This window comes from Artemia sp. Qi Xiang Cuo, chromosome 19 (genome assembly GCF_049724085.1).
Source record: "Artemia sp. Qi Xiang Cuo chromosome 19, ASM4972408v1, whole genome shotgun sequence".
Taxonomy (NCBI): Eukaryota; Metazoa; Arthropoda; class Branchiopoda; order Anostraca; family Artemiidae; genus Artemia; species Artemia sp. Qi Xiang Cuo.
This window is the reverse complement of record NC_142812.1, coordinates 12,323,106-12,335,456: the sequence shown is the minus strand read 5'-3', so window position 1 is coordinate 12,335,456 and position 12,351 is coordinate 12,323,106. Positions and strand designations below refer to the sequence as shown.

General features: G+C 35.0%; 1 protein-coding gene across 1 annotated transcript in view; it reads right to left on the bottom strand.

The window, feature by feature from the left end:
- uif (sushi, von Willebrand factor type A, EGF and pentraxin domain-containing protein uif) overlaps positions 1 to 12,351 on the bottom strand; it is a 192,887-nt gene that overhangs the window by 104,829 nt on the left and 75,707 nt on the right. Inside the window, exons 12-14 of the mRNA XM_089105261.1 lie at positions 10,529 to 10,711; positions 5,423 to 5,605; positions 2,676 to 2,852 (exon numbers count right to left, since the gene is read on the bottom strand). Coding sequence (XP_088961387.1) covers positions 2,676 to 2,852; positions 5,423 to 5,605; positions 10,529 to 10,711 — 543 coding nt within the window. The remainder of the gene's footprint in view (positions 1 to 2,675; positions 2,853 to 5,422; positions 5,606 to 10,528; positions 10,712 to 12,351) is intronic.

The following is a 12,351-nucleotide window of genomic DNA, read 5'->3' as shown; positions in this document are numbered from 1 at the left end:
TAATGTTAAGTTTTCAATTAATAAATGGTGAGTTCATGATACGGTCAAGGTAAATTTTTTATATCTTCGGCCTCCTTTAATTGACAATCTGGAGTTCATCTCTGACACCTGTTTGTCTGTTCCTACCGCAAAACAGTTGTACACACGGAGGGAAAGTGGATAATCACTCCAAACCTCAAGAGTATCAATACCATAGTATCATCAAAGTTGAGTCTAAAACAAGTTCTTCTGCAGTATTAAACCCACTCTGAAATATTTTTCCCACTCTAGGTATCCTTGTCTGTACCTAGGCGAGCCTTTACATATATCTAGGTATATACATGGAACAAACATCATCATCAAAATTCCGGCGTATTTCCCTAAATTTGCATTGATAATACATTTTTTATGCAAAATGCGCATTGACAGGGGGTAGAGAGGGGATTAATTACCCCTGCCAACATTTCTTTTGTCCCTCCTAGATTATGAAAAAGACCCTCTTAGATATTTTCGTTGGAAAAAAAAAACAATAAATAAAACAACTGAACTACCCTCTCCCATAGACTTTGAAAAATACATTTTGCCTCCTCTCAACATTTTAGTGAATAACATCCCTGCCCAGGCCTTCCTATATTCGATTTAAAATTTCCATAGCTTTCCCATGAACTGTTTTCTTCTTTTCATGTAGATATTGTGTTAATTATCTTTCAATATACATTCCCGAAGCCTTCATTATTATATGGAATGATCGCGAATTTTTTTAATGAAATTCCATGACCTCAATTAAATATAAACCTTCAAAATGCCAAAATTTGGCAATAGTTCTTGCCTCTTAGTAAGCCAGTTTGCCTTCATATTATTTTGCGTGGGTGGAGTCGTGATTAATGTTTAGTTTTACTTTCAAAGTAAAAATTATCATCATAAAACAGAAGATTAATTAAATTAGATGCACTGAAATTTAACTGCTTCTCATAACTAAAAGAAAATATATTAATAACGGGTAAAATTTTTGCAATGGGACATTGAAAATAAAAGCAACTTTTTGATACAAATTCAGTAATAAAAGTCAAAATCAAGGCCGCATCCACGGGGGGGGGGGTTGAACTTCCCCTCCAAATGTTTGTCTGACTCGTAAAAACATAACAAAAATGGATTTAAACAAATTGTGTATGTGTTTTTGAGGTTTTTTTGTGTACCCCCACGAAACAAATTCTTGTATAAAACACACGCACACACACACCCCCAAAAAAAAATCCTGGATACGGCCTTGGTCACGACATTTCGGCTTCACATCCAGAAGTATTTATCAACGAAGGAAAAAAATAGCCTAAACAAAACACAGGAAAAATACACGAATACTATGCAAAAAACAAATGGCATAACGAAAGGAAATTTTATTAATTTTTTCTTAAAACAGTGGAACCTTTACCCTAAACTGATACTTCAACCCTACATCCAAGAGCCATCCTCAGCAAAACAAATGAAAATATAAAAGAATCTCGCTCTAGACTCTTAGAATCCTGGTTCAACTCCCCTGAAGTAAAGATGCTAAGACTGTTTTAAAAAGATTTTAGTTTTAATGATCGTATTTTAATGTAAGTTTCATTTATATTGTTTCATTTTTTTTGCTGAGGACGGCCCTTGGATATAGGGTCGCAATATTCATTTAGGGTAAAGGTTCCACTCTCTTAAGAAGAAATCCCTGTTGTTTCTACTTGTTGTTTGTATTTATGATGGAAATTCAGTGTGGTCTTCGTTGTTATTTACGTCAGAATATAGTAAAGCGTGTTACAAAGTTGTCTTTCAAGTACTCCGTGCAGTATGTCTCCTCTTGCAGGCATTTATAGCCTGCAGGCAATTTACCATTTCTTAGCCTGCAGACTCCTCTTGCAGGCAATTCTAACCTGCAGGCATTTTACCATTCCTTAACCTGCAGACTCCTCTTGCAGGCAATTCTAACCTGTAGAAAATTTACCATTTCTTAACCTGCAGACTCCTCTTGCAGGCGATTCTAACCTGCAGGCAATTTACCATTCCTTAACCTGCAGGCTCCTCTTGTTGGCAATTCTAACCTGCAGGCATTTTACCATTTCTTAACCTGCAGACTCCTCTTGCAGGCAATTCTAACCTGTATAAAATTTACCATTTTTAACCTGCAGGCTCCTCTTACAGGCAATTCTAACCTACAGGCAATTATAACAGCAGCAACAGAAATAACAGCGTCACAACAACATGCAACAGCGAAAAGCTTATTGTAACAGAAATTAATAGGTCAGTGGAAGCGTACTTATTTGTTACTTTAGAGTTCCTTGTCCAGGGCCAATATTTAATGAGATTTGGAGAATTTGGGATGATTAACAGGGATATTCGGGATGAATTTATAATTTAGTATACTTTCAGGAAATAATTTAGATGTATTATTTATAGTATTTGGATTAGATCGTTCTAGATTATTATAATTATACTTTTTTAGATTAGATAATTTTGGCCACTTTATATCATTTAGAGGAATTTTTGTACAATTTAGTCTTGTTTAATAATTTGGCAATTTTAGTTTAAATTATGAATTTATAATTTAGTGTAAGCATTTTAATTTAATATAATATTAAGTTCACACAGCTCTCTTATCAGCTTTCGAAAAAAATTGCAAAAATCGAGAAAGGAACAAAGCAAAACTGAAAGGAAAAAAAACTCACCTTGGCAAACTGGCACATTTACAAAATCGCCATCGGGGCCACATCGAATTATAGAAGAGCCATTAATTCTAAATCCTTTATGACACTGTACTCGGGCTTCATCGCCAAAAGCATAATTTCGTGTTATATTTGTTATGATACCATTCGATATAGTTGGCAACACAGGACAACGCACTCCTGAAAACAAATAAAGCTCGTGGTAACAGTGACACAGTAGAGAAAAATATTGCTTACTGTCCTTTACTTTCTATCTAAGACGTATGTTCTAAAGTCATTAGTTTATTCTTGTGACAAGACTGTTCAACCTTGTGACAAGCTTGTCAACCAGATTGTTCTATAAGTATGCATCACAAAAAGGAGCCAAGGAATCGTCCTTTTCTACTCGTTACTGCAATGGGAAATTTGAGCAAGTAAATGCGTTTTTATTTAATCCATTACCCGGTAAATCCATTTACCGGGTAATGGATTTACCGCAAGTAAATCCATTACCCGGATCAAGCTAGTTAGTGCAAGTGATCAATTTCAAATGTATACATAAGCAAAGCAGGAGTTACAGGGTGTTGTACACTTACTTACAAGGGGTTCCACAAGAATCAAAATAAGCTTGTAATAGATTTTAAATTAAAAGTATTTTTTTTATTTACTTGAAAAAGATCCTTCCCCCACCACCCATCCCAAAATTATTGCAAGAATTCACGTCTATCAAAATATTTTGAGCATATTTTTTCTCTCTGCATGAATTTCGGTACCTAAAACAATTCAGCCACCGAAACATACAAACATACAAACATACAACATACAAACAAGCTCGAAATGTACTTTCCGTGTTTTACTGTTAGAGTAAAACTACAAATTCATAACTTATTTATGCAAGTCAGCAAAAAAAACGTAAGATTTTTTTTGGAAAATTTGTCCTTTTAGTGAATTCATCTTTTTTTATCTTTGTTTTTATTTGTTCAATTTTTAATTCTTATTTCAAAGCCAACTTATTTGAATTGTGAATTAGAAATAATTTTGGAGAATATAGCATAAGTTAAGAAACGGGAAAAACTAATGTTACAGCATTTAGATTTAATTGTCAGATCCCGAAACTGGTCCAAAGCTTAACCAAACAGGGGCTTAAAGTAACCTTTAATATTGGGCTCACTTTCCTTTTTAAACAAAGAAAATCTTGTAAACTGTATATATGAGTTTAAAATTAATGAAAGCTTGCTGTTTATAAGCTACTACTACTGCTACTACTAACAACTCACCCCAGCATCAAACTGCCCGAGGCCAACGCAGCTACACACGCTCCTACTGCATTCTATTCTATTCAAAGCTTCCCTCTTTACGCCCTTCCAGGAATTTACATAATTTTCCTTAAATATTTCTTTACGACATTCCATCTTTCCGGCTTGGTGCTGCGGTGAGTTGTTAGTAGTAGCAGTAGTAACTTGTAAACAGCCAGATTTCATTAGTTTGACGTAACTTCTAACTTAATTTGACCTAACTTCTTTACTTCTAACTTCGGTGAATATTCAGTTTGCAGACTTTTCGCATCAGGGCTAAAAGATTCGTCTCTCTGACTAGTGAAACAGCGTATAAATAAATAAATAAAAGCTTTCTGCTTATGCGCTGGTTAAAATTTATTTGTTTCGGTGAATATTCAGTTCACTGTTTTTTTCGCATTTGGGCTATGAGATTCGTCTCTCAGGCCAAAAAAATTGCGTTTAAAAATAAAAGCTTTCTGCTAGTGCGCTGATTTATTTCGGTGAATATTCAATCAGCTCTAGTTTCGTGTCAGGATTATAAAATCTGTCTTTCGAACACTGAAATTGTGTTTAAAGTATTAAGTTTTCTGTTTACGCACACATAAAAATGTGCTACTGATGTCGGTTAATGTTCAGTACGCCATTATTTCCTATTAGAGTTGAAAGATTAGTCTCTCCGGCCGGTGAATTTACGTTTAAAATAAATAAACTCTTATTTATGTACAGGTAATTATGTACAGGTAATTATGTATTAATCCTCTTATTTATGTACAGGTAATTATGTACAGGTAATTATGTATTAATCCTCTTATTTATGTACAGGCAATTATGTACAGGTAATTATGTATTAATCCTCTTATTTATGTATAGGTAATTATGTACAGGTAATTATTTATTAATCCTCTTATTTATGTACAGGTAATTATGTACAGGTAATTATGTATTAATCCTCTTATTTATGTACAGGTAATTATGTATTAATCCTCTTATTTATGTACAGGTAATTATGAATAATTTATTTTGATGGACATATGATTCACTTTTATTTCACATCAGAGTTGAAAAATTCGTTTCTTCGGCTGGTGAATTGTTTAAAATTAATAAAAGCTACTTGATAACGAGCCACCATAGAAAAAAGTACAATTGATACTCTTCTTCTTAGATAGGCATTCAAAAACTGTTTTTTAGGAAAGATATAAATCAGGCATTCTAGCAAAAATTCACATAGTGACATCACCAAGTCAGTTACGCCCAAAAAACTTGTCGTTTTCAGTCAAAATATAGCTAAATAATTAAGATATGAATTAAAAAGACTAGCGCTGTACCATTAAGCGACAGACGGTGGCAGGAAGCTTGCAAAAAAAAATCATATTCTATTTAAAATAAAACCAATATTTTTTCTTTTTCAATTACAAAATGTAGTCCTATCTTGAGCAGTTATCAAATTTTTGAACCCCTGGTTCAGATTCCTACAAATATTTTTAATTTACTTACGTGAACACTGTGGAACTCCAGCCGACCACGTTCCATTGCTTTGGCACAAAAGAGTTGGTATTCCTGTCATCACGTACCCAGGGTCACATTCGAAGTTGATGACAGTTCCGTAGTTTCTGCCACCACCGTTTAATAATGTGGCATTGGCATTTTCAACCCGTTCAATAGGGGGGCACATCGAAGCTAGAAAATAGTTTACGAATATTAGAAACATATCATCAAACTTTTTTGGATATTGTATCCGAAAAAAAATTGTATCCAATAGACTTGTTACCCAGAAGACTGTTAACCTTTTTTTTTTTGGCTGAAGTTATATAAATGCATTTTTCAAATTAACAAATTTTAAATTTTTCAATAAATTCAATATTGAAATCACTTCACTTCACTTCACTTAACACTCTTGCTCAGCAGGGTCGCCAGCGTAGAGAGAACTGGTTGACAGCGATATCAGTCTTTTCCAAGAAGCCCTGTCCAGGGCTAAGGATGGGGCCTCATTTGGGTCGATGCTGCGGTTGAAGAGGCGTTTATTTATAACATCATCCCGTCTGGTTCGTGGTCTCCCTCGAGGACTTTTCCAGACAATCGAGGAATTGAAGTCCGATATGATCATAGCAGGGGTAGTTGGCGGGAGGCGGAGTAAGTGGCCGTACCATCTTAGAGAACGAGCTTCTACTTGGGTGGAGAGATTCGCTAACTTGAAGGTCCTCAGGATCCCAATAGGGCGGATCTTGTCATACGATTTGAAGCCTTCGACTCGACGCAGGTGTCTAGTTAGGATGGCATCGACCTTTCTTAGCTGTGTCTGGGCTATCGGCCATGTCTCAGAAGAGTGCAGAATGATGCTTGAGACTGTGGCGTTGTAGATACGGGCTTTTGTAAGGCGACTAATTTACGGTTTGTGGAAGACTGCTCTCAGGATCCGTCCGAATACAGAGTTTACCTTGACTGATCTGGCTGAGATTTTGGCGTCAGTTGTGCCCTTTGATGATATAATTAATCCGAAATAAGTGAACTGCCTTACCAAGACAACATCTTGGCCTTTGATCGCGACAGTTAAGAGTGATGCCGATGTGGTCTTTTCTATGGGCATGTTAGTCGATTTCTTCCAGTTGATTTGCAACCTAACTCCAGAAGCAGGGGAGGAGAGCGTCTCGAGCGCACACTTAAGTTAGTCGAGATTTTCGCTAGGGTCGGTTACATCGTCGGCAAAGTCGACATTAGACAAGTCCTCCTGGCATAACTTATGCCAATAGGGTGAACACGGTGTGTCTTGTTCAAAATGTGGTCGATGACGCAGTTAAATAGTTCAGGTGGAGTAGTGCAACCTTGCTATACACCATCTTTGATGAGAAAGGGAAAAAAAACTTTCCGTTCACAAGAAAAGTCCTTTCTGTGCTGCTGTAGAGTTCTTTAAAGAGGCTGACTATCTTTGTTGGTAGGCCCGCAGCTAATATTGAAATCGAATAATTCAATATTAAATTAACCAGGTCAATGTTTTTAAGTTTGCTAATAATTAGTATTTAATTTAATCAATTTGCATTAATATTACTAAGTAATTTATTTCTATTTGATTAATTAATTAATTAACCCAATTAATTTTTGTTAACTTAACTAATTAGTATTTATTTTATAATTCATTCAATAATTAATAATGTTAATTGTTAATTAAGGCTGGTTAATATTATTAATTTAATTTATTATTTTCCAAGGAAAATAAAGGGTATCCCCAAAAGAAAAGCACTTAACGCCAGACTTGAACAGCCCTTTTTTTTATTTGGAGTTGTTGGCAACATTGTATTTGCGTATCTTTTTATCACCGATCATTGAGGTTACGTTTTGGTACTATGCTCTTGTTTTCTACGTTAGTATTTGTAGTGTGAATTCGTAAAGGTGTGGTGAATTGGATCTATAATCGATTCAAATCCGACGCTCTTCTTGAGACGCCCTTCCCATATTTGAAACATATTATCCAACACATTCTTCAATGAGTTATTTTTGCATAATGACCATACTTAATACCCAGCAAACTTGTTATCCAAAAAGATTGTCGAATTTTTTGCGACGGAAGTTACATAAGGTTTCCCAAAATCTTCTCTGTAAATTGTTGTTTTAATTTTGTATACTTTTGTAATTCTCAAAAAATAGTATCGTGTGCACTATTTTATTTTGGGTTTTGATCCACATAAAGAGATACCGGTTTGGCAGCACTAAAGAAGACTTTCTGATTCCCTGCACCCCTACTCGTCGGTGAAGGAGATATGGGGTGAAAAGGTTTTGTTTAAGGTGGAATTTAAATAAGGAGGAATTGAAGTATATTATTGAATTAAGGAGGAACAGTTTGCCACTTGGGGTAAGAAGGAATTGTTTAGGGGGGAGGCAAGGGCAAGATGGTCCTTACTTTTGCCCGATCTGTGGAAGTATGGATAAGAGTGTGGGTCATGTGATGTATGAGTGTGAAGAATTGAGTGAGTAGAGAAAAGAATTGTATGGAGAGTGTAGCTTTGATGAGAGATGGCTGGTGAATGTAATGAAGGATGATTGTTTTGCAAGTGTTAAAAAGTTAGAACGATTTCTCAGGTTGGCAATTCAACACAGAAGTAGATTTTTGTGATTTGCATTTATATTATGTAATGCTTATGTTAATTATTTAAAAGTGAATTCCTTTTTTTGTTTAGTATTGAAATAGCCCTATGGCTTTTAGCTCAATAAAACTTACTTACTACCTACTACTAAACTAAAAATCAAGTGTGAAATAGCACAAAAGCCCACAAACGAGATTATTTGGGAGGCTAGGCTTAGAAGAAAGGAAAAAGAGACTATGTCTAAATATGTTCCTCTTGACATAATTGAGTTCTCCTTTGAACAATACTGACAAGCACCCTTTTTCCTTTTTTTCTTTTTTTGAGAAAAGTAACATTTCCTGTTTTAGAATCTCTACGTTTTTATGGAACAAATTTTATTTTTTTGGACGAACGCGTCAGGCAGCCTTAATAGGAAGCTAGAATGACAACAAATTACTCTCACTAATTGTTACTGAAGACAATGTATAACAAAGATCACGACAAACTCTTATTTCAAGACCTAATTATAGCTTTACGTTCATTAACTTCATGTTTAATTTTACTTTTAGCCTTGAAAGGTCTTTTCAAAAAGACACAAATCATCAATTATTTTCTCTTATTCATTTTTTGGTACTTGGAACATTTAATACAATAATTAGTGTTAATTACTAAATAATTGATGAGCAATTTCCTTTTTATTAATGTCCTACTTCTACGACCACAAACAACTATAGCACCAAGATATCTGGGCCGACAAAGCGACCGACGCTCCCCCGACCCCAGACTGTTCAAAGCTTAACTTCTTACCTCATTCCATGAAGTTCTATTTACGTTTAAATCCTCCCTCCCCCCTGAGTTGGAAAGCTTTTCGTTTGGCCCAAGATTTGAGGAATCTGTCGCCATTTATTATCTGTAAAGTGTGGCCTAGCCATCTTAACCTTTTTTTCATTATAGACCTAGAAAATGGGATCAACCACACTCTTAGTACAGCTTATTATTTATGTTCTAAATCTACTCTATTTTATTTCTGTTTATGTTCGTACAGCTTATTGTTTATATTTTACGTCTACTCTATTCTAATTCTGTGTATATTCGTGCTACTTACCGTCTATATTTTATTTCTCCTTCAACTCTATTCTACTTCTGTTTATATTCATACGGCTTATTGTTTATACTCCACTTCCTACTTCTACTCTATTCTACTTTTTTTTATATTAAATAAAAAAACAAGTTTTTTTTTAACTGAAATTAAGGAGCAACATTAAAACTTAAAACGAACAGAAATTATTTCGTATATGAAAGGGACTGTCCCCTCCTAAACGCCTCGCTCTTTACGCATCGCTATTCTATTTTTTGACCTTGCTGAACAAAAGGACTGTCTCAAAATTTTATCGGGTGACTTTGAGAAAAAATGAGCGTGGGAGGGGGCCTAGTTGCCCTCCATTTGTTTTGATCAGTTAAAAAGATATTCTAAGACCACTAGGTCGCTACGATCACCCATAGAGAAAAAAAATAAATAAATAAACACGCATCCGTGATCTTTCTTCGGGAAAAAAAATACAAAATTCCACATTTTTGCAGATAGCAGCTTGAAAATTCTCTAATAGGGTTCTCTAATACGCTGAATCTGATTGTGTGATTTTCATTAAAGTTCTGTGACTTTTAAGGGGTGTTTTCCCCTTTTTTCCAAAGTAAGGCAAATTTTCTCAGGTGCGTAACTTTTGATGGGTAAGATTAAACTTGATTTAACTTATATATTTGAAATCAACATAAAAATATGATCCTTTTGATGTATCTATTAATATCAAAATTCCGTTTTTTAGAGTTTCGGTTACTATTGAGCCGGGTCGCTCAATTTGATTCATACGGCTCATCGTTTAAATTCTACTTCTACTCTATTCTACTTCTGATTACATTCGTACGGCTTATTGTTTACGTTATACTCTATTCTACTTTTGCTTACATTCGTGCGGCTTATTGTCTATATTATACATCCTACTTCTACTATACTCTACTTCTGTTTGTATTCGCACAGCCTATTGTTTGTATATTCCGCTACTACACAAAAATCACATGGTAAACTGGGAAAAAATTTTACCTTAAAAGATAACATGAGAAATGTTACGCCTAAAATCGCTATGAAAAATAACATATGCTACATCAAATGACATTCAATAAAAAACAATTTGTAGTTGTTGTGACTGTAATTAGGGGCCAAATTGGTAATACAAAAGATGGTATGTACCATTCTTGTCAAATCTAGGTTTACAGTCGAGTTTGCTTTTGGAAAATCTCGTTTTTACAGGCACGTTATTTTGCACCCGGCCTGCGGGAACACTGCCTGGATTATAAGAAAATAAGGCTAGTCTCATTTTTGGGTGTAAATTTTTGGATATATTTCTACTAAAAAAAAAATGGAGCTTTCAGAACGTTGTACCTTCTATTGCTACGCTATTCTAAACCAAGCGTGTGATAACACCCCCTGGAATAACGAAATAAGGCTAGTCTGTTTCCCAAAACGTTATCTATGTTGTTACAGCGTTACCTGCACAAAGGGGAAGATCCTCCCACTCTCCATCTTCCAGACAGGATATTGTCTCCGTACTTCTTCCTGAAGGGAACCCAAACCCAGCGTAGCATTGGTAAGTTGCCTCTCCTCGATAAGTTACATTTGTTGCTTGAATTGCAAATCCATTATCAATCTGAGGAACGGGACCGCAATAGACCTCTGAAAAATAAATTAAATTAATTAAATTAAATTTAATTGTTTATTAAAGGATGCTGATTGTGTAGCTGCAGAGCGGCATCTTGATGAAACTATTTGATTGACTCATCTGAGTTAACTGTTCGATGAACCATCTGTTACAATATAATTCAAAAGATTATTGCAATTTCAAGCCATAGCATAAATATTATGCAGTATGGAAAATTTCTATTCACTCCATTAGATTTTTTGGACACATCGCTCGCACACGTCTTGTTATGACTCCACCTTTGCGCGGGTGCAATTATAAATTGTTAGCGCATTCCGATCGGAATATGGGAAACCTATTGAAGCTGTTGCTGTGACGCTTTAGGAAACTTCCCAGAGCGCGCGCTGTGATGTGTTCCATTTCTGAACCAAATTTTCCATACGGCATAATATTTATGTTGTGTTTCAAGCTATGAATAGTCACTATCGTTGCTATTCAAATGCATTTTATGTGAATGAATCTTTCTTAATAAAAGAGCTAGAGTGAAGTCTAGAGTGTGGTTCCCAAAAAGCCACAGTCCCAGGGTGACCCAGGATGGTGAGTTCTGCACTAGGTGCCTGGTGCTCAAAAGCCCCAGGATGGAAGAACCCACTATTAGTTTTCATTTTTGATTAAGATTCAGTTCTAGAAACTTTTAAAATGTGTAAAGGTTTTATATCAGTGGTGTCAGTCAGGGAGGGGGCATTTCCCACACTTGTATTTTGAAAAATATTTTGTAATGTGGTATTTATCTTATATTTTGGGCATGTTAATTCAAAGCTTTTTTTCGTATCTTCATAATAAAAGATAAACAGAATGATAGTGCCTCCCCTGCCCTCCCATATCTTTGAAATATGGTGATGCCACTATTTGGCATCACTTACGTATATATATATATATATATATTGATGCCACTATTTGGTATCAATTTCAATGGAATGTCTAAACTAGAGCTTGTACTCTAAGTAAGATTAAATTTAAAAAAAAAAGTTTTTTCAACTGAAACTAAGGAGCAACATCAAAACTTAAAACGAACAGAAATTATTACTTATGTGAGGGGGGCTGCCCCCTCCTCAATGCCTCGCTATTTACGGATCTGAAATCCGTAACCATTTATCTCTTGTACCGTCAAATTTGTATAAAAAGTGTCCCAAAAGGTTTCTAGCAATAATTTTTTGCAGGTTCGCGGAACCACATTTATTGTTAAAAACTGTTGACATGAATTTTAGTCTGGACGTGGAAAGCTCGCCTCAATTCCAATTGTTCCTCTTCTTTTCATGATCATCGATTACGCCACTTTATTATTAATTCATTTAATCAGTCCTAGAATCAGTCATTAACAAACGTGATCAGGTTAATTCAGATGACACAAGATTTGCATTCGAAAGTCGATTTTCCTTGACTGAAAAATGTGCTTCCCTTAGGAATTTACGAGAACATAGCGTACGAAAAAACGAAGAACAAAAAATTGAAGCAAACAGAAAGAAATTTTAAATAATAGCAAAAAAGTACAAAGCAAACAAAAAGAAATATCAAATGAAGATAATTTTCAGTCGGTGAATAACGAAGAATAAAGCATATATTTCGGCGAAGACCACTCAGCCAAATTTGCTTTTTTTATGAAAACACCAAAAGA